Source organism: Palaemon carinicauda, chromosome 12 (genome assembly GCF_036898095.1).
Source record: "Palaemon carinicauda isolate YSFRI2023 chromosome 12, ASM3689809v2, whole genome shotgun sequence".
Classification (NCBI taxonomy): domain Eukaryota; kingdom Metazoa; phylum Arthropoda; class Malacostraca; order Decapoda; family Palaemonidae; genus Palaemon; species Palaemon carinicauda.
In genome coordinates this window covers 22,019,584-22,044,583 of record NC_090736.1, presented here as the reverse complement: position 1 = coordinate 22,044,583, position 25,000 = coordinate 22,019,584, and the positions used below count along the sequence as shown (strand labels likewise).

The 25,000-nt window shown below is 37.0% G+C and overlaps 2 protein-coding genes and 2 pseudogenes across 2 annotated transcripts in view; 1 reads left to right on the top strand and 3 right to left on the bottom strand.

Annotated features, from left to right (window-relative positions):
* The window catches only part of LOC137650727 (hemicentin-2-like), a 350,211-nt pseudogene extending 343,571 nt beyond the window's left edge, over nucleotides 1-6,640 (top strand).
* Nucleotides 6,641-7,315: 675 nt separating this feature from the next.
* Nucleotides 7,316-10,684, bottom strand: LOC137650726 (uncharacterized). Its single transcript, XM_068383887.1, has one exon. The coding sequence runs from the start codon at nucleotides 10,682-10,684 to the stop codon at nucleotides 7,316-7,318; it is 3,369 nt and encodes a 1,122-aa protein (XP_068239988.1).
* Nucleotides 10,685-11,110: 426 nt separating this feature from the next.
* On the bottom strand, nucleotides 11,111-13,353 carry LOC137650725 (uncharacterized; annotated as a pseudogene).
* A 1,539-nt stretch (nucleotides 13,354-14,892) lies between these two features.
* The window catches only part of LOC137650724 (neural cell adhesion molecule 1-like), a 60,453-nt gene continuing 50,345 nt past the window's right edge, over nucleotides 14,893-25,000 (bottom strand). The window contains exons 7-11 of the mRNA XM_068383886.1: nucleotides 20,287-20,504; nucleotides 19,579-19,769; nucleotides 18,896-18,987; nucleotides 16,593-16,870; nucleotides 14,893-14,922 (exon numbers count right to left, since the gene is read on the bottom strand). Of these exons, the coding sequence (XP_068239987.1) occupies nucleotides 14,893-14,922; nucleotides 16,593-16,870; nucleotides 18,896-18,987; nucleotides 19,579-19,769; nucleotides 20,287-20,504 (809 nt within the window). The remainder of the gene's footprint in view (nucleotides 14,923-16,592; nucleotides 16,871-18,895; nucleotides 18,988-19,578; nucleotides 19,770-20,286; nucleotides 20,505-25,000) is intronic.

Genomic DNA, 25,000 nt, shown 5'->3' with positions numbered 1-25,000 from the left:
TCAGCTGATGCAGTGATTCCCCAGCCTCAAGAGGAGATCCCCTAAGTTCAGATCCAGGTGGATGCTGAAGTCGCGGTCGCGATGCAAGACATCCAGCTAAATGACAGGATATCTGATGTGGACGGGTGTCAGGAGGAAGACCTCCTTGCAGAAGCCCAGGATGAAGTTCAAGTCCCTCTACATCGGCCGGTCTCCCAGTAGAGCTGGGAGAGGCCCTCTCTTCTATTGTTGGAATGATCCAACAAATGCAGAAGGAGAATCAGGAGAAGGCGGCTGCAATGGAACTGCGAATGCAGTGCCTTGCAGAATCACATGGGCCCCAGAAAAGCTCAATGTGAAAGACCTTCCTTTGTGCTCGGATGCTAACCCATGGAGGTATGCTGAGCACATGTCGATGACGACTGGAAAGATCGTCATCTCGGATATGCTGGGCTCAGTTCCCCTGGAGGGTGGAATTCTGGCCCAGCAAGGCACCATATCCGGACTGTTATGTCCGGCTGAGGAAGGAACCAGCTTCAAAGGAGGAGGCAGAGCCGAAGGAGGTCATAGTGATGACCATGCTAAGGCTCAAGCTCTACTTTCATCTTCGATGAAAGAGAGGGGCTTCTCTAACTCAAAGGTAGCTGCATTGAATAGGAAGCTCCCTTCCTTTGTGTCCTCGCCTACTAGAGCCTTCCCCCTTTTACAGAAAGGGTTTCTGGCTGTACTAAAAGCAATCGAGGCCGGCAAGTCTTGCCCCTCCCTAGAGGAGTGTAAACCCTTGTCGCTGGCCCTGCCTATGGACCACAAAGATTGGAAGGACGTCCATCTTACGTTCTAAGTGGGAAAGTTGGAGGCTGATATTGCCGGACGTCAGTTCGGCAAGGACCTCCCTAAGCTGTCTGACTTTCTTTTGCGAAGTGAGTTCGATACAAAAGAAAGACTGACTGCCTCAATGTCTCTTCAGACTACTCTCGAGACGATGGCATGTGACCCCAAGGTCCATGAAATGTTCATGGTAGTGGCCAAGCCTCATCTGGCCACAGTGACGAAGGACCTTTATGGCTTCGTCAAGGCAAGGAGAGCTTGTAGGGAGTTCGTGTTTACCTCGGCTACAGTGAGGCACGAGCTAAAGAAACTAATCTCCTCCAACATTTGGGGAAAAGACCTTTTTCCCTACCGACTTGGTCAAAGAAGTTTTTGATAAAGCCACCTTGGAGAATAGAAACCTTCTCCAGAAGTGGGACCTGGCTATCAAAAGAAAGTCTTCCCCGGATGAGGGTCCTCAACCAAAGAGGAAGACTATGAGGACTAGGCTACCGTCTCGGCCAGCCAAGCCTCTTAGACAGCAACAGCAACTGCAATTGCCATTGCCCCCAGTGCCCCAGATCGTGGCACAAACCCCGATCACCTTTCAGTGGGTACCCCAGGCCGTGTCGACACAGTCCACGGCTTTCACCCCAGCGTTCGAAGGGCAGTCTACTTCCTTCCGAGCAAAGCCTAGAGGAGCAGCCAGAGGCTCGTCTAGACGCCCCTCAAGGGGAAGGGGATTCAGGGGTGGTCGTGGTCAGGAAGGCAAGACCTCAGGACGGCAGTCCAAGTGAGGTGATACCGGTAGGAGGGAGACTTCTGAAATTTCGGGATCAGTGGACCTTCGATCCCTGGGCCCACAGCCTACTCAAGAATGGATTGGGCGGGAGCTGGTACAGCACTCCACCCCCGTACCTTCGGTTTTTCCAACACTCCACCCCCGTTATGGAGGAGTACGTTCAAGAACGGTTGGAGAAAAAGGGTGAAGCCCATCAATTTCTAAGGGAGGCTGTTTTGTGTTCCCAAGAAAGACTCGGAAAAGCTCAGAGTCATTCTGGACTTGTCGCCACTTAACAAGTTCATAGTGAATTGCAAATTCAAAATGCTAACACTGCAACACATAAGGACCTTACTGCCCAAGAGGGCATATTCCGTCTCTATAGACTTGTCAGATGCCTACTGGCACATTCCAATTAGCCATCGACTCTCCCCCTACCTAGGGTTCAGGCTACAGCGAAGACTATACGCCTTCGGAGCCATGCCATTCGGGCTAAACATAGCCCCAAGGATTTTTACGAAGCTTGCGAGCGTAGCTCTCAAACAATTTCGCCTAAAGGGAATTCAGGTAGTAGCCTACCTGGACGACTGGTTGGTGTGGGCAGCATCCGAGACAGAATGCTTGCTAGCTTCCAGTCAGTGATCCAGTTCCTAGAGTACCTAGGCTTCAAGATCAACAGAAAAAGTCTCGACTTTCTCCATCTCAAAAGTTCCAGTGGCTAAGATCCACTGGGACCTTTTGTCACACCGTTTCTCCACCCCAGCGAAGAAAAGGAAGGAGATAGCGGGTTCTGTCAAGAGACTTCAAGATTCCGAAAGGATATCAAGACACGAGCAGGAGAGAGTACTGCGCTCTCTCCAGTTTGCTTCGGTGACAGACCCAGTGCTAAGAGCACAGCTAAAGGATGCAATCGGAGTTTGGAGAAGTTATGCATCAAACGCGTGAAGAGATCTGAGAAGACCAGCCGCTTCGGCTAAGTACTCTTCTCAGGCCTTGGTCCCAAGCCAGACATCTAAAGAAGTCAGGTTCTTCTTCAGCCACCTCCCCCGTCGGTGACGATTCACTCAGACGCCTCAAAGGAGGGATGGGGAGGTCACTCTCATCGGAAAAAAGTCCAGGGGACTTGGTCCAGGCTATTCAAGACCTTTCTCATAAAACTTTCTAGAAGCTAGGGCAGTGCTCCTTACCTTAAAGAAAGTCTCCCCGCGTCATTCGTTCCACATAAAGTGGTAATAGACAGCGAGGTAGTTGTAAGATACTTGAATTGACAAGGATCGAGGTCACCACCTCTCAACCAGGTGATGTTGGCCGTCTTCCGATTGGCGGAAAAGAAGAAGTGGTACCTGTCGGCAGTTCACCTTCAAGGAGTCCGCAATGTGACAGCGGACGCTCTATCCAGGTTCACACCGATAGAGTCGGAATGGTCCTTAGACGCAGGATCATTCTCCTTCATTCTGAATCAGTCCCAGAACTGCAGATAGACCTCTTTGCGACGAAAGACAACAAGAAGTTGCCCCTGTACGTGCCCCGTACGAGGACCCCTTAGCGGAAGCAGTGGACGCGATGTCCCTCGACTGGAACAGATGGTCCAAGATTTATCTGTTCCCTCCTCACAACCTTCTGTTGAGGGTCCTCAACAAACTGAGATCCTTCAAAGGGTAGCGGCAATAGTGGCCCACAAGTGGCCGAACAGCGTGTGGTTCCTCCTGGCATTGGAACTGTAGCTGAAGTTTGTACCACTACCAGATCCAGTTCTGACCCAGCGAGTCCAGAAGTCAACTGTCTGCGCTTCATTACAGAAAACCCGGACCCTGCAGTTCATGATTTTCTCTCCCTAGCGGTGAGAAAGCGTTTCGGGATTTCGAAAGCCAGTATAGACTTCATTGAGGAATATAAATGCAAATCTACTAGAAGGCAATATGAGTCATCTTGGAGAAAATGGGTGGCCTTTTGTCAAGGCGAAGATTCCGCAGGAGATCTTGACAGACTTCTGCTTATCTTTTTTCCCCACCTCCATGGTCAAGGGTTGGCAGCGAACACGATTTCAGCGTGTAAGTCTGCTTTGACAAGACCCATTCTATATGCCTTCCAGGTCGACCTAGGTAACGAGATCTTTAATAAAGTCCCGAAAGCCTGTGCTAGGCTCAGACCTTCAGCACCTCCAAAGCCCATTTCATGGTCTTTAGACAAGTTCTTCATTTCGCTTCTCTGTTGAGCAATGAAGAATGTGCGTTAAAGGATTTGACACAAAAAGTTATTTTCCTAATTTGCACTCGCGTCCGGGGCCAGGGTTAGTGAAATTGTAGCCTCTCGAGAGAGGCAGGTCGTGTTCAGTTCCTGGATGGGGAAGAACTGAACCTGTTTCCGGATCCTACGTTTCTCGCCAAGAATGAGTTACCCACCAACAGGTGGGGTCCCTGGAGAATTTGCCCTCTGAAAGAAGATGCATCTCTATGTCCAGTAGAATGCCTAAAGGTCTATCTTCATAGAACTTCAGACTTCAAGGGTGGTCAACTATTCAGGGGAGAAACATCAGGCTCAAATTTATCTCTGAATCAGCTCAGAGCAAAAATCACATATTTTATTCGCAGAGCGGATCCTGACAATACACCCGCAGGTCACGATCCGAGGAAAGTTGCCTCATTCTTAAATTTCTTTAATTGCATGGATTTTGAACATCTCCGTTCATACACTGGCTGGAAGTCTTCCAGAGTGTTCTTTCGCCACTATGCGAAGCAAGTAGAGGAACTAAAAGAGATCTGTGGTAGCAGTGGGTCGCGGTGTTAACCCTACTGTTTAACTCTGCGAGGAACAGTGGTCTTAATTGGGACGATTAATTCCAGGGTGAGTGTGTAGTTACATACTGTACTACAAACTAAGTGAGGGCACTGTGTTGCCCATCCAGACTGTTCCATTTCCGAAGGTGAACCTAGCATAAGTGCAGACATGTGTGCCGAGCGTTTCCAACGCTAATGTCATTGATTTGTAATACAGGCTTTTATGACTTTGATACCTCGGTATCTTAAAAGTGGCATCTAATGTTTTTCTTTCAGACAAACAAGCCCTGTTTACTATCATACTTATGCTTAAAGTTTTGGGTTATCCTCTTCTTATATATATATATATATATATATATATATATATATATATATATATATATATATATATATATAATTGTGGTTAACCTGTCTATTTATTGCCTGTCAATAATCTGGTTCTTGAGAACCTTGCGTCTCCTTCACCTGTGTCAATTTACTGGTATAATTGAGCATTCATTCTATGTACCTTATCTGGGATAATTCTAATAGAATTGTTCCTTTATGCAAGCTATGTTGCATTGGTTTTCCTCCTATGCGGATATAAAACCTTTGTCCAATACAAGTATTGTGCGGAAAACTGGTCGATATTTCATATTGACGCAGTGGTCCTTTACAAACTATGCTTTACTTAATATAGGGCGAGACCACTATATTAGCTTGCCTGGTATTCGTACATAGATATATGTACTCTTCGAGACTTTTCCAGAGTCTAGTAGGACTCTTCCCTGTAGGGGGCAGGAAGCTCTAACATAGTTTATAGTTAGTTGAAAAGATGTATAACGGTAACATCTTAGGTCTCTAGGTCTAGTCGACCGGGAAAAAATTACCTCCGGGGAGTACGGCACGTTCTGAGAATCCACAGATACAGTAATGCTCTGGTACACTTCCATCAGGACGACATGGCTTGAGCCCAAAAAACGGATTTTGAGCGAAGCGAAAAATCTATTTTTGGGTGAGATAGCCATGTCGTCCTGATGGACCCGCCCTTGCCTTTCTAAGAAAGGGCTGTAGGACCCCTCCCTACATACAGTATCTGTAGCACCTCGTGTACGCTACAAGGAATACAGATGGCGCCAGGCACGCATACGAATCGGGGGATAGGGAAGCCTTGGGAGCGGCTCCCCTTTTTCTTTCCCGAATTCGTATCTCGTCAATCTCCCTCCTACGAGACGAATCTCTGTTCAGGTCGTAGATTGCCATGTGACGTGTCTAGAATACGTCCTCTGATATGTCGCGATATCCCTTTCACGAGGGATACTCGCTCCAGGAGTTAGAATTCTGGTACCTTAAGGTAAATTCTCTGGGAATATCGCCGTAGTTGTAATATACCCTAGGAAGCTACCCTATAGGAACTTCCATCAGAACGACATGGCTATCTCACCCAAAAATAGATTTTTCGCTTCGCTCAAAATCCGTTATATATACATATATATATATATATACATATATATATACATATACATATACATATATACATATATATACATATACATATACATATACATATACATATATATATATATATATATATATATATATATATATATATATATATATATATATATTCGGAAAAAACTTATATGAAGGTTGTAAAAAATGGTGAGAAAACAAACATCAAAGTGAACATTGAATTTATTATTGAACATACAATAAATTTAAAGCATAATATTATGCAGAATATAAATTAATATTAATGACACTTGATGCTGCCCTGATATCTAGGTAACTCTGGCACTAGTTACCTAACCTCCACTCTCCGAATCGCTTATAACCAGTGAAAAGTTTATAAGATTCATCGAGCAATACCATTACCATGATGCCACTGTGCATAGCCTATAAAAGATATGATACGTCTATCAGAAAATTGTACATGAAATTATTGCCTATGCAAGCGACTTAAAGTTCAGAGTAAGATTCAATAAAAAGGTCTCAAAAGATATGATAAATGGCAGAGCAAAATATTAACAAGAGTAAATTTTTTCTGGTTACAAGTTTTATTTTTTACGGGATTAATGACTCAGCGCTAAAATTATTCATTCAATAACTTTAAATCTCGTAAAGTGTGCCAACATTTACCGAGACCTACCTCAAAGTTATCAAGCGCCTGCTTGCTCGATACAAATCCACGGAGTTGAAACCCTCTGAAGTAATCCAGCAGTATGTGGTGGATGCCAAAGACTATGGTAGGGAAATAGTATCCCCGTCTTGGCCTCTCTTCCACGCTGCTACACAAAACATTATATGGTTCCTCTGAAAACTCATTCCCTTGGAGAATCATGCCCTCGTCTCTCCATTGCACTTTGGTGAAACTGGTGGTACTTAGCACTTCATTATTTCACAGCAATAAAAGTCCTTCAAGTGAAAAGAGTTCATTAGTAATGATCACACATTAGTTGGCAAGTTTCTAACGAAGGTCGAGTTAATCCTTTTTCCTTTAGTCAAGAGAACTGCTTCCTTGGAGGGTTAGGCAGATACTGCTTGGTAAAAATTCTTACCACTACTCGTTAACTTCGTTAACTAATTCAAGAAGGGCTAAATACTATGAAATGGTCTCAAATGCCAGCACACAAAGTATTTACAGCTGTTAAATATAATAAGTTATTTAAAGTTACATTTGAGATCTTTTTATTTTCCAAGAGAGTTGAAAACCAAGGATTATGAAAAAAGTCAAAGTACTTTTTTCGTACTAAAAATAAACAAGATAAAGAAAACGAGAATACAAGGATTCTGAAGTTGGAAAGAAAAGATAAAAATATATTTAACACACTCCCCCTAAAACATTCAGTCCTGTTATGAAATAAAAGCAGGATTGAATTTTTAAACATACCAAAAGTATTTACATTACCAGAATTTTTTTTTTCTAATAATTGCCAAAATTATTTAAATTACCATCACCAATAATAAATAAAAAAGCCTACACAGACAAACTTTACTGTAAAATTTGTTTGGTCTTCAGAGCACTAATCTTTGCCGCTTTACGCTTTCCCAGAATGCGGTTGTTGGCCAGATTAGAATCATTTGAGTCATAATTAGGACTGTCTTTATCTTCATTTGAAGAAACATCAGGTCTGAAAAGAAATATTAGATTAGATGAATGTCTCTTAGTAAGTTCCCCAGTTCTGCCTTTCAGTAGGGTAACTCTAGTAACTTCCCCAAGCTCATTGAGAACTACATCATGGACTATTCCCATTGGGTATTGGTTTGGCTTACTATATGGTTCTTTAATTAGAACCACATCATTCTTTTGAAGAAGTGTATGTTTTACAGGTTTGAATCTGTCTTTCGCATTTACAGCTTGATTTGTCAAGTTACCTAAAAATTCTTCATGATAAATGTTAATCAAATGACTTCTGACTTTACGCAGTTTTGTGTAGTTTTCTTTAACTTTATCACAAGGAGAAACTAGATAGTCTTCATCCAATTCTAGATCTGGATGTTTTTGCAGCTCAGGAATTAAGTTAACTGAAACAAGGTCATAACCCCTAATTAGACACTCTGGTGTTATGGGATCAGGAAGTGATTTGTTTATATCTGTATCTCTTAATGCCTCTTTAAAAGCTATTGGCCTTCTATTCAATAAATGGACAGTCTGACATATTAAAAACTCAAAATCCCTTATATCTAAAACATTATTTCTCATGGCTCCAAATAAGCATCTCTTAGTAAGTTTCACACAACTTTCAACCATTGAACCAAGAGCAGAGTTCCCTTTGAAAAACTGTTCAAACTGAAGGCTCTTTATGCCATTCTCTTCTAGATAGAGTTTAACTTCTGGGTCTTTTAGATAATCTAGAATTGCATTGCCTCCTGCTACTAACTGAGATCCCTGATCGGAAATACACAAGTTTGGTAGTCCAAACTCAAATGTATGAAGCTGGAAGGCTCTAAGATACTCTTTAACACTCAAGTCCATGCACACCTTCAGATTTATAGCTCTACTCCAAGTACATGTGAAACATGCTTTTACTTTTTTCCCACTGGAACGTACAAAGAAGGGTCCCATGTAATCTACAAAAATATAGCGGAAAGGAATCTCTGGGGGATTAATCCTAAAATCTCTATAACAGTGTTGATTAAGATTAACTGTCCTCTCATTGAATCTACGGCATATGATACATGTGCGGATTATCCTTTTAACTACTGAAAAAAATCTAGGTATCCAAAATATCTTACGTACTTCAGCCAGTAGCCTATAGCATCCAGCATGTAAAAAACGTTCATGATAATCTAATACAATATATTTAGTTAGTAAACTATCCTTAGAAATTAGCAATGGAAATCGCATCCTTCGGTCATCTTTCAGTTTCTGCATTTTGCTACGTACCCTTAACAGGCCTTCCTGATCCACACAAACATTGAGCTGTCCAACTAACTTTGGGATATCTTTGAGCAACAGGTTTCTTGTTTCAAAATATTCAAACATTTCAGGGAAGTGCTTCTGCTGATCTCTTCTTATTACCATCTTTGTAGCCTCTGCAAAGAAGTTATGATTAATATCAAAACAGCTAATATGTCCAAACTTAACAGGATCCTTTAGTTTTAGTTTCGTTTTCAAGTTATTAACAAAGATAAGTACTCTACGGAAAACAGAAACAACTTTATGGTAGCTAGAACATCTTGATAAAGCATCGGTATGCTCCTCAATCTTTGTAGTTATAGTACCATGATAAGACTGGACAACACCAACAGGAGAATCTTGCTTTACCGGAAGGGCAGGTATTACAAAATCCAAGATAGATTCCCTGTTCAGCTGACCTTCTGTCTCATTAAGCAGAAATTTGGGACCTGAAAAGTAGTTAGTTTTTTTAAGCTGCTTGAAAGATAAGCTGCGAGTGATGCAATCGGCTGGATTTTCACAACCTGACACAAAAGAAAAATGAATCGGGTGTTTATTACACAGTTCATTTATTGTGTGTAACCTATTTTGAACAAATACTGAACACTTCTGCATTTTATCAAGCTTGGCAGAAAACCCATGTACCCAGGAAAGGGCAACGAAGCTATCCGAGTAGACTATCAACTCGCTTATTTTGATTGGCATCATACAAGAAATTCCGGATAACTCCTCATACAGACATGTAATTTCTTCTACGGCCAAAGTTATTCCTTGCAGTTCCAGAGATGGCATGCTTTTAGATTCCATTTGCTTGTTTACTATCCTATTTTTTGCAAAGACAAAACTGACCTTTCCTGTGGGAATATTTTGTATGTAAATGACTACACCAAACATCTGCTTACTACTGTCTGAAAATGCCAATAGCCGGTAAGTATCTTCTCTACTCCCAAAGACTCTTGGTATCTCTGCAACAGAAGCAGCATTTGCTTGTTTGGCAATATTCCGCCATTGCCTCCTAACATCGGCATCTAATTCCTTGTCCCAGCCCAGATCTTTGTTGCACGGTAACTGATGCAAAAATAGCCTTGAACGATTAAGAATAGGGCCATTAAAGTTAAAGAGATCATACTGGGAGGCAATAGACTGCAATACTTCCCGTTTTGTTCGAGCTTGTATGTTAAGACTAATAGGTTTAGTAGATAAACTATCTTGCTTCCTATCCCATGACAACCCAAGTAATTTTACCTTTTCATTGGTTTCTGTACTAATCTCATTATCTATGTGGTCTTGCAATGCAAAATCATTACTGATGTACTGCTGCAGGTAAAACTTGTAAGGCTCAAAAATGCTTTCTAGTTGTTGGTATGCCCAGAGAAGTTCTTCAGAACTATCATAGGCAACTACACAGTTATCCATGTAACATAGTTGATATATCATCTTCTTTAATTGTAAAAGTTTACTATCATCACCGTCTACATCTAAAATTAAAATCTTATATAGAGCAAGTAACAGTAATGCAGGGCTGCATCTTAGGCCAAAACTTAATCTTAAATTTCTGTATCCCACAACGGTAAAGTCTTCCTTCTCTACATTTCTAAACCATAGGCATAATAGCCTATTGCTATCTGTGTCATTCAAGGCAAGATTATTGAACGCTTTACACAAATCAAAACATAATAACTTCTGTCCAAATCTCAAATGTAATATAGCAGAGGAAAGTTTCTGGTTTAGATTTGGTCCTGAATATATAGCCTGATTGTGACTAATGGAAGGTTTACTAGAATCTTGCTGACAAAGATTAGACAAATACACTATCCTGCACTTTGTGGTTTCGCGATCCATTTTAAAGATGCTCATGTGAGGCAAAAAGCTATGGTTAGGGTGCTCTCTGATAAATTCGGGAATGTTATTAATGCGCTCTATGATCCCCATACTTTCCTGTTCTTTAAAAACTTTATCCATTATCAATAGCTTATCCCTGTTATTTTGCAATTTTTTCAAGTTAGACTTTAAAATTGAAACTGCCAATCCCTGATTGGAACCTAATAAATGGGACACCTGAGGATTCCAAAATAAAGGAACAACAATTCTACCTTCTTTATCTCTCTTCATATTTTCAAGGGAAAACTTAACCAACTTCTTATTTATTTCAGAACTCCCAGAATCAGAATCATTAGGTTCAGACTTTACAAATCTATGACAACTTTCTTCTAAAATTTGGTTAGCTGCCTTGATAAGCTGAGATTCAATTATATCCCCCTTATCATCAAATACATTAATGTTAACGGGATCCACAGTATCTTTAAAAGCACAATCCGAAACAAGGCAAGTATTACCATTCCCGAAAATGCTACCAACTAAGTTGTGATCTGAAAGTTGAACCAATCCTTAAAAACAACTTCCAACATAAGGTAAAAATGTTAAATCCTTCAATATTTGTTCCACATTACCATGTAACAATACACCAGCAGGAGTTTCAGAATATAGAGATTCTAAGTTTGATCCAAACAAGTGTTCCTGCTGAGGAAGACAGTATGCTGAGCGAGTCCCAAGAATTAACTGAATACTCTGGATACCACAAGAATCATTTGACAAGCTTTCGTCTGCCAACAAATAACCTCTTTCTTTGAAACCACTTACTACCTTACCTAATTTAGGAAGTTTTAACTTTACATTGATAGAAGGTATACACAGTGCTTCAAATTTTCTAAGCCTATCCCCTATCTGTAAACTTACTTCAATCAGCTTAGTAGTATAATTCTGAGTAGTGTTAATGCCATTTACTGTTAGTGAAATATTTTCCCTTACTGTGGGTAAATTATAACTGTCCGCAATATCGGTCAAAATGAAGTTACACTGACAGCCACTGTCTTTTAAACATCTTAACTTTAAACCATTAACCAAGGTAGCAGTAAAAGTGGGAAGAACAGTCTGCATGTCAGAATCACTCTGGAAAGCTTCCACAATGTTAACCATTGAGCCAGATATCTCCTTATTTTCCTTAGGCTTGGATTTTGCTTTATCTTTACCCTTATCTGTACAAGATTGGCTATCTGGTTTATTTCCATCTTTATTTGTGACTTGCTTGCCATCAACAGACCGAATACACAGGAAACTGAAATGCCACTCCGAGCAATACTTACATTTATTATTGAACCTATACCTACAAAATTTACTCAGATGATTTAGGTTAGAACATTTTAGGCATCCTTTAAATTTTCTTATTTTATCTATCTTGGCTTCTGCAGAGTCAAATTTGGCACACTTGTGGATAGGGTGATCAGCTGGTTTACCATCTACTTTAGTGCATATACTACAAGGCTTAAAGGTCTTATTTATTTCATACTTTACATCTACAGCTAAGCTGGTAGCTCCATGGTCACTATCATTTGATGCTTTGGGGAAAAATTGTTTAGGGACTTCTTTAGTTTTCTTAGACTGGCTACAATAACGCTCACTAGCTTCAAAAAACTTGTCTACAATTTCATTTAACGTTGGCTTGGAGCTGTTAGTAATTTGAATCAAATGATTCTTAAATGCATCATTCAATCCTTCCCATATAAAAAAACTGAAGTATACAGTCCACAGTAATTTTCAATTTGCGTATTCTTTCCATAATTAACCTAACCTTAGAGATAAATTCATAGGGATCAGTGTTGTTAGAAAGTTTCAAATGGGATAACTGCCTCATAACATTAAATTTCTGTGTGTCATCCGAAGCTAGAGCTTTCAGTAGTAATTGCTTTGCATGTGAATATCCCTGCTTATCTGCTTCCAAGGACTCTACTAAAACTAAGGCCCTGCCTGAGATCTGCTGCTTTAATAACAAGAGTTTATCGTATTCAGGGTATTCAAATTTACTTAAAGTGTCTTCAAATTCTTCAAAAAAATCTAGCAAGGTCCTCGTCATCAGAACTAGTGTATTTAGGCAGGGGAGCTATGGGAGACTTAAGCAAACTTCTTGCGGAACTAAGAGAGTCATTCGAATGGGAAACTGATGAAGAGGGCACACTAGGGTTCCTAATAGCCACTAAGCAAGATAAAAGTTTGTCATTATAGACCTGGCAGGAGTCCAATTCCTCCTCAGACCTACGTTCTTCCTCTTCGTCGTCCCATTCCTCATACTTAAGCTCTAATATCTGCTTATTCAAGTCTTTCAATTCTGGAAGCCATTGTTCAAATTGCAAGAGTAATTTCTCCCTTGCTGCACTAGTTAATGTAGGAAAACTATCCTTACGGTTAAAATGTTCTGTCACACACTTCCTTATATACTTCCTTTGATTCACTAATCTCTTAAGTTCAGACATTGTGAATAAATACAACTACCTGACCTATCACAAATATAATAAATATTCAAAGGCTAAAGTATGCGTAACAAAACGAAGCTGAAAAGTAAAATTCCCTTAATCACTTTACATAATATACGTTAACACCAAGAAATACCGATGGCATCAATACTAGGCCAAGGACGATAAATAAAGATTACCAAGGAGGCAAAGTTTCGAATATAAAAAATATCCAATGAAGGCAATTCCCAAGCAAAGAACTTATTTCAGAAATGTGTTAAAAAGATTAAATTCACTTCAACCTTTACACTAAAGTATTAAAATGCAAAATAATAACGTTCCACCAACAGTACAAATGGAGAGACATCGGGCAAGCATCAAAGCAAAGTCATAGGATCCTGTCACGGTCGCCATATTCGGAAAAAACTTATATGAAGGTTGTAAAAAATGGTGAGAAAACAAACATCAAAGTGAACATTGAATTTATTATTGAACATACAATAAATTTAAAGCATAATATTATGCAGAATATAAATTAATATTAATGACACTTGATGCTGCCCTGATATCTAGGTAACTCTGGCACTAGTTACCTAACCTCCACTCTCCGAATCGCTTATAACCAGTGAAAAGTTTATAAGATTCATCGAGCAATACCATTACCATGATGCCACTGTGCATAGCCTATAAAAGATATGATACGTCTATCAGAAAATTGTACATGAAATTATTGCCTATGCAAGCGACTTAAAGTTCAGAGTAAGATTCAATAAAAAGGTCTCAAAAGATATGATAAATGGCAGAGCAAAATATTAACAAGAGTAAATTTTTTCTGGTTACAAGTTTTATTTTTTACGGGATTAATGACTCAGCGCCAAAATTATTCATTCAATAACTTTAAATCTCGTAAAGTGTGCCAACATTTACCGAGACCTACCTCAAAGTTATCAAGCGCCTGCTTGCTCGATACAAATCCACGGAGTTGAAACCCTCTGAAGTAATCCAGCAGTATGTGGTGGATGCCAAAGACTATGGTAGGGAAATAGTATCCCCGTCTTGGCCTCTCTTCCACGCTGCTACACAAAACATTATATGGTTCCTCTGAAAACTCACTCCCTTGGAGAATCATGCCCTCGTCTCTCCATTGCACTTTGGTGAAACTGGTGGTACTTAGCACTTCATTATTTCACAGCAATAAAAGTCCTTCAAGTGAAAAGAGTTCATTAGTAATGATCACACATTAGTTGGCAAGTTTCTAACGAAGGTCGAGTTAATCCTTTTTCCTTTAGTCAAGAGAACTGCTTCCTTGGAGGGTTAGGCAGATACTGCTTGGTAAAAATTCTTACCACTACTCGTTAACTTCGTTAACTAATTCAAGAAGGGCTAAATACTATGAAATGGTCTCAAATGCCAGCACACAAAGTATTTACAGCTATTAAATATAATAAGTTATTTAAAGTTACATTTGAGATCTTTTTATTTTCCAAGAGAGTTGAAAACCAAGGATTACGAAAAAAGTCAAAGTACTTTTTTCGTACTAAAAATAAACAAGATAAAGAAAACGAGAATACAAGGATTCTGAAGTTAGAAAGAAAAGATAAAAATATATTTAACACAATATATATATATATATATATATATATATATATATATATGTATATATATATATATATATATATATATATATATATATATATATATATATATATATATATATATATATATATATGTATATATATATATGTATATATATATATATATATATATATATATATATATATATATATATATATATATATAAGAAATATCAAGTAGCTCTTAAAAATATATACATAAAAGTTCAAAGATGGTGCATTATAAAACTATTAAAACCGTATATTTTAGTTACTGAATATTTTCTTTCCTGTAATCTTTCTAGTGAAGATTTATAAGATTTTATTATGGTATAAAATATAGGTAAGTGTTTTTTTTTTATTATTATTGTCAGTGTAAATAGATAAGTTATAGAAATATTTTTTTTTTCATTATTGCTGCTTGTATTATTATGAGAATTGGTAACTACAAAATGGTAAATCTATCTCTTATTCCTTATCTGAATTACCATAACTAGAGAAGAGCAGAGGAATGTCAAGATATCATTTTAGTTTTCTGATTTCATGAGGAATAGAATGGGTTTGCTTCTTCTTGTTTCTACTAAATAGAGATCTAGTAAAAGTTAGCTCTTGGTTACATTCCATGTAAAATTTGAATTTCATTCCATTTTTCTAACATAATATCGGACTCTTCGAAAAACCTTATGGCGAGTTTCCATTTAACAGAAATTAATACAGGCTCCGTTTCCCGAGATTAGTAGCAGCTCTGCTAAGTGACAGTTAGCACTTGGCACAACCCTTCGAAAGTTAGCGTAGGACTCCCTCCGTCCATCGAATTAGGGACCAGTCTGTTCCTCGAAAGTTGGCACTGGAATCCTTTCATCAAAAGTTCATCAGATATCGGTGACTTTTATTAAAACTGACTATCATTTGATTTACTTTTGAATTGACTCTTAAATCAAATTCACCTCCAGCTTCATGGCGTCAATTTCAGCAACTTTCTTCGTAAATGACTCTTCGATCAAACTCGGTTTGTTCTCCTCTACATCTATTTCAACAACTTCCTTTGGAACTGACTAGTCAACTATATTTACTCAGCTTCAACGCATCAACTTTAACGTATTACAATATAGTTGTCTCTTCAACCAAACCCTCCTAGAGCTTTACGGCACCTTTTTCGAAAACTTCTTTTGTAATTAACACTTCAGTCAAATTTATCTTCAGCTTCCCTGTTTTGTATCGGACAGTTTCTTATGGAGTTGAATTTTCAGGTTAATACAACTTAAATTTCATGATGTTTATTTAGACAACTTCCTTTGCTATTAACTTTGCAACCTACTCCACCTTAAGCGTCGTAGTATTGATTTAAATGTTATTGTATTTTATTGATTTTTTAAATCAAACTCACTTCCACGTTCACTCTATCAACTTCAACATCTTCCCATAGAATCAATTCTTCAATCAATCTCAACTTCATAACATTATCAATCTCACCAACTTCCTTCAGAATTGACTCCTCAAAAAAAACACACCTTACATTTCGTAGTGTTAGTTTAAAAAAGAGACTTCCTTTGAAATTGACTTTTCAAGAAAAGTCATCTTCAGCCTCACGACGTCAATTTAAAAAAAACTTTCTGTGAAATTGACTTCAAACAACCTCACCTTCAGCTTTAATACATCAATTTAAAAAACTTTCTGTTAAATTGTCTTGTCAAACAAACTGACCTTCAGCTTCACGACGTCGATTTGTAAAGACTTTCCTTTGAAATGAACTCTTCAAACTAACTCACCTTCAGCTTCATGGCATCGATTTAAAAAAAAAAAAAAAAAAAAATCCTGTAAAATCAACTTGTTAATCAAACTCACCTTCAGCTTCCCGTTGTCGATTTTAAAAACTTACTTAGAAATGAACTCTTCAAACTAACTCACCTTCCGCTTCACGGTATCGATTTAAAATATTTCCTGTGAAATTGACCTGTTAAACCAACTGACCTTAAGCTTCACGGCGTCGATTTCCACCGGTTGACTCGACCCTTTTCTGTCCTGGGATGTTATGGCGATGATGTAATCACTTCCAGGAGTGAGTCCTCCGACATGAAATTTGGGCGTTGATTCTTCGAGCATGAACAGGAGCTTATAGCTCGGCGAGGAGTACACCCGTCCTTCGAACCACTGAGTGAGGCCTCCATCCTCCCCAGGAGAGCAGAGGACTTCCAGTGAGCCTCCGGTGTGGTTCACCAAGTCACAGTCTGTCACACTCTCAGGTGGTCCTTGAAAAATGGGGTGTAGGGTTAAATTAGGTTAATGAAGGTCTCATTATTCTTAAGTATGCAATTGTATGGAATTAGGTTCAAAATGATGTAACTGAAAGCATCATTAATAGGTTTTATAGATAAATATACATAACATCATACTTGACGACCTTGTGTATTGAATTGCAATGACAATTGTGATCCCCATTTAAAATACCGTTAAGGAAATTTCATTATATAACATTCTGAAAATAATTGCTATCAGAGTCTAGCAAATATTTTTTTTTTCCTTGTTAGTCATAATGCCAAAACGTATTACTATAAATTCAAAGGGTTTTCTATTTTATTAATTGGGAAATTTATTTTAGCATCTGTAGCTCAAACCCGAAAGAAGCCTAAGATATTTTGCAATGTGCTAGAAAAGGGTGTAGGAATAACAGTATATTTGGATATTCCAGGAAACTAGCGAAACTTGATTTTGAAGAATAATAACAGAGTATAACACTATAGCCACAGGTGAAAATGCAAGAGCTTTAATTTTTGTCTTTAGCATTTACCCCTTTCTATACAGGGTCTGTTTCCTATCTCCCGTTCTACCCACATATCTCTTGAAAAAGGATTTGGATCAAACCTTCACTTGAAAAAGGTAAAGTTGAAAACATCCCGAGAAAAGTGGTTAGATCGAAATCTTCGCTGAAATCAGGATGGGGAGATGGATGAGCCGAGTCACGAGAGGAGATGCGATAAAAAATAATTTCATAGAGGCGTTTAAAGCCCAATCATGAATAGGAGAGATAAGGGACTGTGACATTGCCTTAGCAGGACAATGCCCTAAAGACTGGCCATATATCCATATGATCAGCGCCCAAGGCATCTCTCCACCAAAATTAGGGCCAGGGAGGTCCAAGCAATAACTGCTGACTCAGAAGGTAGACAGATAGGCTCCCCAAACCCGGCATCCTCAGCTCACAAAGTTGGTGAGGTTGCAGATACTACAAGAAACTATCTCATTTGAGCGGGTCTTGATTTGCCGTCCAGCAAAACGCCAACTGGGACGTTTTCTATAGGCCACCATAACCCCAAGAGGCGAAAATGTCAAGTTCCTCCGATAATTTGAATATATGTATTATTTATTAATTTTCTACGTTATCTACATGTAAATACAGTTAATAAACGAGGGATAGTTCAGAGAGGAAGAGGTAAAATATAAATTTTTTTTATACAGTGGCGATTGGTGTTATTTATTAAATAATCTTCCATGAATACTCATTCGACAAATTTGACATGGAACAAGTTGCCATTGATAATAGCTATTGTCACTCAGTTTATGAAAAAATAACCAATTATAAGCATGAAGCGATTGACAGCTATAATGATACAGTATAATACTCTGTGTAACAAGTGATTATATATATATATACATATATATATATATATATATATATATATATATATATATATATATATATATATATATATATATATATATATATATATGTGTGTGTGTGTGTGTGTGTGTGTGTGTGTGTGTGTGTGTATATGTGTGTGTGTTTGTATGCGTGTGTGAACGTATATACCTACGTATACTTAACCATAGAACAGTTATAAATACAAGCATATAGGTATATACGTTCATAAGTATGCATATACTTATGTTCATCTAACCCAACCTTATATGCCTCAAAAGGTTAAAAGCTACTTGGGGGGAAATTATGAAGGTCTCTTCAATAGGAGGAAATTATAAAGGTCTCTTCAATAGGAGGAAATTATAAAGGTCTCTTCAATAGGAGGGAATTATAAAGGTCTCTTCAATAGGAGGGAATTGTAAAGGTCTCTTCAATAAGAGGAAATTATAAAGGTCTTCTCGATAGGAGGAAATTATAAAGGTCTCCTCAATAGGAGAAAATTATAAAGGTCTCTTCAATAGGAGGATATTATAAAGGTCTTATCCATAGGAGGAAATTATAAAAGTCTCCTTAATAGGAGGAAATTATAAACGTCTCCTCAATAGATAAGAATAAAGTAAACTCTGTCGTAACCTACCAGCTTCGACAACGGTGAACTGGCAGGGATCAGCTTGAGTCCCAATGGTGTTTGTAGCCCAACAGGCCAGCATGCCGTAGTCTCTCGAAGACCTGGACAGGGGAATTCTAGGATCACTTGATAGGCCTATGGGTGGGAATCTTGCGTACGAGATTAATCAATGGATTGTAAGAATGGCAACATGGATGATACGTGAAAGGGAGAGATGTTTCATTCTGGGATTTCTTTGGATCACATAAAAATAAACTGGTTTTATTTACAAAAGTTATACTTATTATTATTAGGTACTTTAACAGGATAACTGAGGTATTACACCTGAATTCATTATTTTATCATTGATATGAAAATTGTATTTAGTAAAATGCAGTTATTTATTCTCGGTAAAAATTGGATATTAAAAGCCTAGAATGAAATAAAAGAAAATAAATTTCACGTCTTTTCTTTTTTACTTAGAATTTTTAAGTAATTTCCAGAATTTCTTTGTCGAATGAAGAGTATTGATCAATAAAACTTGTAAAGATTTGATATCTATACATTATAGCGAAATGTTGAAATTAAATACTATCTAAGCGTAACAATACAATGGTGCAAATAATAAAAAAAAATAACAAAAATCAAAATGGATACAAAATCTATTTGTTTTCCTCGCAGAGTCAAAATAAAATACAGAAAGTCTAACTGACCTGGGAGTGTAGTCCAAATAGCTGTAACCTGATTTGACCTGAACTCGATGTCTCTCAACCTCAACTGTGTCGAGGGTGTTGTTGAAGTACCAGGTAAACCTTACGCCATCCTTTGGATTTGCGTCTACCTTACACGTCAATCTCACATCTTCCCCCTCGACAACTGTCACCGTTTGGGGTCCGTGGCAGGTCTGGAACGGAAGAGGTTTAGGCTGGAGTCAGATAGGATTATATTATCCTCTTTTTTAGCAGTAGTGATGAAATTCAATATCAGGCAATACTGCTGCAGCACGAAACCTTTTTTTTTTTTCTATTCGTCTGATTTCTTAGATTATGACAAAATTTCTAACTGTTATCCATCTTAACTTTTATGAAATTCAATATTATTAAATACTGTTGCAGCACGAAACAATTTTTTTTTATTTGTTCGATATTTTAGTAGATTTTGACAAAATTTCTAACTGTTGCTTATCTTGACTTTTATGAAATTCAATAGTAGGAAAGTAATGGAGGATTACATATGATACACTATTGCAGAACGAAATATTTTTTTTTTATTTATTTATTCGATTTTTTAAATAATTACATGAACAAAATCTCAAAGACTGTTTGTTGCTGATTCCAATCAAGAATTCATTACATCCTGGGAGAGATAGGAAAGTAGCATTTAGCCATTCGGGGAAATCAACCGTCAAAGAGAAATTCAACCATGGTCTGAGTTTTAACTATAGAGACCAACATTCCATCAATGTTGGGGTGGCCGCTGTGGTAATGTTCCTGACTGGTGAACGCCAGACTGGGGTTCGAGTCCCCTACAAACTTATTTCCTTTGGTCGCTACAGCCTCACCATCCATTTGAGCTAAGGAGCCTATATCTCTATCTGCTGAGTCATCAGCATCCATGGCCTGGCCCTCCTTGGTCCTTGCTTGGGTGGAGAGGCGGCTAGGGCGCTGACTATAAATGCATATGGTCAGTCTCTAGGGCATTGTTTTGCTCGATAGGGCAATATCACTACCCCTTGCCTTTGCCAGTCAAGGACCACCTTTACAGCTTTAAATGTTGCCGATTTGCAGTTAGGCCAAAAGTTAACAAGTAAATCATTAACCTAAGGATTCTGTTTCAGTTTGATTCATGATGGTCTGCCTTGACCCTCATGAATAGTAACATATGATTAAAAATTGAGAGATATAGGAATTTAACTTTTTTTTTTCTTTCAAATGGGAGTTTTGGGGGGTTTAATTGACAAGCCTTAACAGATCTTTGCGTTCTCCGAGCATTTCTTGTCAACGCATACTATTGTTCGCACACATACGCACAAACATACACATTGTGCCTCTCGGATAACCCCCTCTCCCCCCCCCTGCCAAAGGGAAGGCAAGAGACCAAATAGTTATACGTCTAACAATGACGCTGAGCGTGAACGCAAAGATATTATATATATATATATATATATATATATATATATATATATATATATAGATATAGATATAGATATATATGTATATATATATATATATATATATATATATATATATATATATATATATATATATATTTATATATATAATATCTTTGCGGTCACGCTCAGCGTCATAGTCAGACGTATATATATATATATATATATATATATATATATATATATATATATATATATATATATATATATATATGTACATATATATATATATATATATATATATATATATATATATATATATATACACACACATATATATATATATATATATATATATATATATATATATATATACACACACACACACATATATATATATATATATATATATATATATATATATATATATATATATATATATATAGTAGCAGGACTTCTGAAAAGTATTTAACTTTTATGATAACATCTTAGCTTTAATGGTTTTAACTGAATATTCTTTTATTCTTCACATACAGTATAGTAAATGATATCGGCGTCAATGACCTAAAATGTCAGAATCCCAGAAAACTTTAAATCAATCAATCAAGCAATCAATCAATATATATATATATATATATATATATATATATATATATATATATATATATATATATATATGTATATATATATATGTATATATGTGTATATACATATATATATATATATATATATATATATATATATATATATATATATATATATATATAGACCAGCCACTCACTCTTTATTAAATTGGGGAGATAATCTATGTTATCATAATACTTATCATTAGAAATATGGTAAAATCAATATTATTTCCTATACTGGAAATCGTACTTGATATACAAATATCACTTCGACGAAATATATTAAGCTGAATTTTAAAACGGACTATCAAGAGAAATCACGATGATGAATTCATCAATTTTATTTTGATATGGTTCTGTGGTAACACAGAATGAAACCATTCTTGTTTTTAAATAAAAATAAAATAAAACAATGGCGAGTATATTCTTTCTAGTTTTATTTTCTCATTCGACTCTCCGACATCGAATTTCTATTATGAAGTGATAAAGAAGTCTTAATGCAGAACTCGCTTTTATGAAACACGCCGGAAAAGATATTATGAATTTGTTCAAAGACTTCACGTCGGGAAATTAAATCCCTGGGATAAATAACCTGCGCTTGGGAAGCGTTGTGAAATGCAATAGAATTAGCATCATCTCTCTGCTGTGGAAATCGTTTTGTTTCCAAGAAAATGTATACCTTGTTCTTCAGAAATTAGCTTCAATGGCGAGCTATTTCGAAATAACTGTCTTTTCGTCTTTGCATTATAATTTATACTATTAAAGGTTTAAGGTTTAAAGACCACTCATGAATGGCAGAGTCAAGAAACAGTGATATTGCCTTGCCCTATCGAGCAGGACAACGTCCTAAAGACTGACTATATGTATATATATATATATATATATATATATATATATATATATATATATATATATATATATATATATATATATATTTATTCATTTATGTATGTATGATCAGCGCCCATGCGCCCGCCACCCAAGCTAGTACCAAGGAGGGCCAGGCAGTAGCTGCTGATGACTCCCCCCAAACCCCCATTCTTAGCTCACAAGGATGATGAGGTTGCAGCGACCAAAAAAAAAAACGAGTTTGAGCGGTACACAAACCCCTGTATAGCGTTCACCAGTCAGTGACAGTTCCACATCGGCCACCAATACTAAGATATTTCCTGCCTTTGTTAATAACTAGAAGTTCCCTTTCTTAAGAATTTCTTTCCAAGCGAAGTTGTCAAGTAAAGACACATTCTTCCAGCAACCTTTATTTCTTATATTTCTTTATATCCTCCTCAATAGATGACAAATATATATCTCACTTTCTTTGACTACTGTATATGCAATATCACTTTATTTTGCTTCAATAATAAACTTCATTATCATCATCATCTCCTCCTACGCCCATTGACGCAAAGGGCCTCGGTTAGATTTCGCCAGTCGTCTCTTTCTTGAGCTTTTAAGTCAAAACCTCTCCATTCATCAATTCCTACTTCACACTTCAAAGTCCTCAGCCATGTAGGCCTGGGTCTTCCAACACTTCTAGTGACTTGTGGAGCCCAGTTGAAAGCTTGGTGAGCTAATCTCTCTTGGGGAGTGCGAAGAGGATGCCCAAACCAGCTATCCTAGTTATATTTTACATAAGGTCATCATTTATAAACCATTTTACGGTTGATTGCTATATCATTTTACAGATGAATTGAATACATATCTGTAAATATTTTCTTTACTAGAATAGAGAATAATGGCATCTTTGAATTATATAAAACTAGGAAGTGAGAGAAGTGACATAAGGAAAAACACTTTGTATTCATCAGTGTATGATAAGTGGAAACAATTCTGTAAACAGTTTCGAAAAGATCTCAATACATTGTTATGATGCAAGAAGCGATTATTAATTCAACGAGGAAGAAGATAGGAAGAAATGCATATTGTATTTGAGGCATAAATAGAATGGCGGAAGAGAAGAGAAATTTATCCTTATGGTCTCATTGACCAGGGATTTTTTATAACATTTTCCAATGCCACAAATCATTTAATAAGATTTGAGTTTAAGATGTATTTTATCAAGGAAATATTCTCTGAATATATTTAGCAGAATCTATTTGTCTACCAATTATCCTAATAATATAAATAATAAAATAATCTGAAATACTTAGATACAAAGAAGTGAGTTAGCAGAAATAACATCAATTTCAAGATATTTCACCCGAAGGATACCTTGTATCAGGCCACTGGTGGAATGAGAATGTCAACTACGATCCTACGCATCCAACACCCAAAATGGAATTTACCGTCAACCTCCTAAATTCGTAGCAGAAAATGTACGCCAACGGAAGCCTAATGGACTGGCAAAGCCGATGTGAAGCAACACAGACTGTGACACTTGGAGCAGAACTTGTCAGGATTCTGCCAATACCGACTCGGTGGTAACAGTAGCCTCGGAGTGAGGTATATATACGAAGAACAGACTGGGTCACATCTAAAGGATGGCCTCTGAGCGCAACACTAGACGCTTCTGTCGTTATTATTGGCTGACGGGGTTTGAATGCTTCGAATAACTGTTGTGTATTATACGGATCTTCCCTGGAATGATGGTCTAGCAAAGAGTCTAGTCAGTGCAAATAATAGCTTGCCATTTTAAACTCATTTTATGGCAGTATATCAGTTTGGAATAATTATCTCATTTCTTCTCTGGAATTTTTACTTTCGGAGATAGCAAAGTAACTACGGATAATCTGGAACTTTATGACATAATGACTTCACTTCCGTTCTTCTTTAATAAGGGTTAGTGGAAGAATGCGTCTTTACTTTTTAACTTCTCTTGGAGAAAAATTCTCGGGAAATGCAATGTTTGGTTATAAACAAAATAGGAAACATCTCGATATTCTTCAATTGTGTAAATAGAATAAACATCACTATAGGAAATTTTTAGTATTTTGATATTTTCTATATACAGAGAGTATCATTTAGAACTGAGCATTCTTTTGTTTCTTATTTCATCAGTTGAAATCGCCAACAATAAACAAAATTATTAATCTAACGAATGTGTATCATGAATAATTTCCATCACATTAATACAATTATATGATTTCCTTGTAACACACGAAAAACCACTGATACGTCTACATAGAGATACAAGTGTAAAAATTAACAGTATATATCAAGAACAGACCAACAGTATCTGATGGAATTTCACATAGGCCTATATTATATATCCATTAAGTAACCTTTTTGAGGAGATGGACTTTTGGATATATCAGAGAAATGGATCATTAACTCGGAACTACTCTCTCCTATATTATTATTATTATTATTATTATTATTATTATTATTATTATTATTAGTAGTAGTAGTAGTAGTAGTAGTAGTAGTAGTAGTAGTAGTAGTAGTTGCTAAGCTAGTAGG

Excerpts from the sequence above, each read along its gene's own strand:
- LOC137650726 (XM_068383887.1), bottom strand. The coding sequence starts at position 10,684 with ATGGATAAAGTTTTTAAAGAACAGGAAAGTATGGGGATCATAGAGCGC.